This window comes from Merops nubicus, unplaced genomic scaffold, assembly GCF_000691845.1.
Source record: "Merops nubicus isolate BGI_N331 unplaced genomic scaffold, ASM69184v1 scaffold24405, whole genome shotgun sequence".
NCBI classification, from domain to species: domain Eukaryota; kingdom Metazoa; phylum Chordata; class Aves; order Coraciiformes; family Meropidae; genus Merops; species Merops nubicus.
The window spans coordinates 1-1,896 of record NW_008610604.1 but is presented as its reverse complement, the minus strand read 5'-3'; the positions used below and the strand labels follow the sequence as shown (position 1 = coordinate 1,896).

Below are 1,896 nucleotides of genomic sequence, written 5' to 3'. Positions count from 1 at the left end.
CTCGGAGGGCGACTCGGATGGGGGCAGCGAGGAACTGGTACTCACGCCGGCGCAGCTCATCCGCAGCCTGGAGCAGGTAGTGTGAGCTGGGGAAGAGTCTCGGGCAGAGCTCCTGGGCTCCCTGGGCAGATTTGGGGGTGACTGGAAGCTGGGCCCTGGGTCGCCGGAGGAGGTGGGGGCCGGATCCCTGCGCTCGCCGGGGGAGGTGAAGAGGGCCGAGTTCCTGGGATGTGTTCCTCGCCTCTGCTGATACCGCCCCTTCTTTCAGGCCTGGCTGAATGAGAAGTTTGCGCCAGAGCTGCTGGAGAGCAAACCTGAGATCGTTGAGTGTGTTGTGGAGCAGCTGGACCATATGGTAGGTTCAGGTGGGGCCTACTTACCTGGCCTGGCATATACATATTTGGGTCCCTCTGGGATTGCCGGGAGTGCATGTTCTTCTGTCCCTGAGAAAAAGCTGTTCCAAGTACCTCCTTTGAGCTTGTCTTGGCAAGAGGACTGAGAGACAGAAGACAGCAGGGGGCTTTATGTCACCAAAAGCAGCTGCAGTCTGGTTTTGTGTGGCCATATGTACAAAATACATCTTTCTCTCTGTTTCTTGTTGGTTGATGTTTCAGTCATTTAGTTCCTCTTTGCCTTTCCATGCAGGAGGAAAACCTGAAACGGGCAAAGAAAGGAGACTTGAAGGTTAGCGTTCACCGTATGGAGATTGACAGGATCCGTTATGTGCTTAGCAGCTATTTGCGGTGTAGGCTTGTGAAGGTAATACTGTGCTGCCCAAGCGAGGAGAAGGGGTGACCTCAGGAGTGGGGTTTTTTTTTTACCCAAACAAGGCCTCTTGCTTCTGTGTCCTCTCTCTCCATGTCCTCTGAAATGTAACCCAAAGGAATTAATTCCTTAGACGCACTTGTCTGTTGTGATGAGGGAGGATCACAGCATTGCTGGGAGTGTTTTCTTGCCTATCTAAGCCCAGGATGGCACATTTGAATGCTTGCATGTCCTGCCACGGACACATAACAGTTGTGCAGCTTGGAGACCCCAGCTGACTGTATCACTGTTAATTCTGGAGCAGGTATTTGGGCAGGGCTGCAGCTGCTGCACACACCTGTACAGCAGGGGAAGCCTCTGAGGGGTGGAGACTGCAGGCACTGAACCACTGGGAGAGGTCTGTTACGGTCTGTGTGATTTTGTTCCAATATCAGATAGAGAAGTTTTTCCCCCATGTCCTGGAGAAGGAGAAGTCTCGAGCTGAAGGGGAGCCTTCCATTCTATCACCAGAGGAGTTTGCCTTTGCTAAAGAGTGAGTATGTTTTGGATGCATCTCCCTCCCTGTATCTAGGTTATAGAACTCACTCCTGTGTTACACTGACCAGTTCTGGAGACTGTTAGCCTTAGGTTTTCAGTAAGGATCACAGGGTTTACCAGAAGGTTTCCTTATGGACAAGGAAAGACCTGAAATAAAATAACTCTGGTAACTCTGATGCAGTTACTAGGGCAAAGCATTAGGGTTGTTACTGGCCATGGCTGTGGGACCAGGAGATATATCTTGCTGGTGGTTTGAGTCAATAGTCTATCTGTAAATCTGTATATTTGATTAAGCCAGTAAACACTGCAACGATTTGTTTCAGGTACATGGCAAACACAGAGACTTATCTGAAAAATGTGGCCCTAAAACACATGCCACCCAACCTACAGAAAGTATCTCTCCTAAAATCAGGTGAGAACCCGCAGACTCCAGGGCAAGCTGAGCATGACAGCAGCAGGAGCATGGGGAAGGCTGTGGGGAGCGTGAGCTCTTAAGGGCTGGTCCCCTGGCACGCGCTGCCTCGGAGCAGCGAGGGCACGGTGACCACGCCGCCGCGCAGCTCTGGCGTGTGGCTCGAGGCTGCTGTGGTTGGG

At 52.0% G+C, this 1,896-nt stretch overlaps 1 protein-coding gene across 1 annotated transcript in view; it reads left to right on the top strand.

Annotated features, from left to right (window-relative positions):
* The window catches only part of GINS4 (GINS complex subunit 4 (Sld5 homolog)), a gene marked incomplete at its 3' end in the record, with an annotated part of 1,838 nt that extends 124 nt beyond the window's left edge, over positions 1-1,714 (top strand). Inside the window, exons 2-6 of the mRNA XM_008940970.1 lie at positions 8-76; positions 269-355; positions 646-759; positions 1,200-1,297; positions 1,626-1,714. Of these exons, the coding sequence (XP_008939218.1) occupies positions 8-76; positions 269-355; positions 646-759; positions 1,200-1,297; positions 1,626-1,714 (457 nt within the window). The remainder of the gene's footprint in view (positions 1-7; positions 77-268; positions 356-645; positions 760-1,199; positions 1,298-1,625) is intronic.
* Positions 1,715-1,896: the final 182 nt, after the last annotated feature.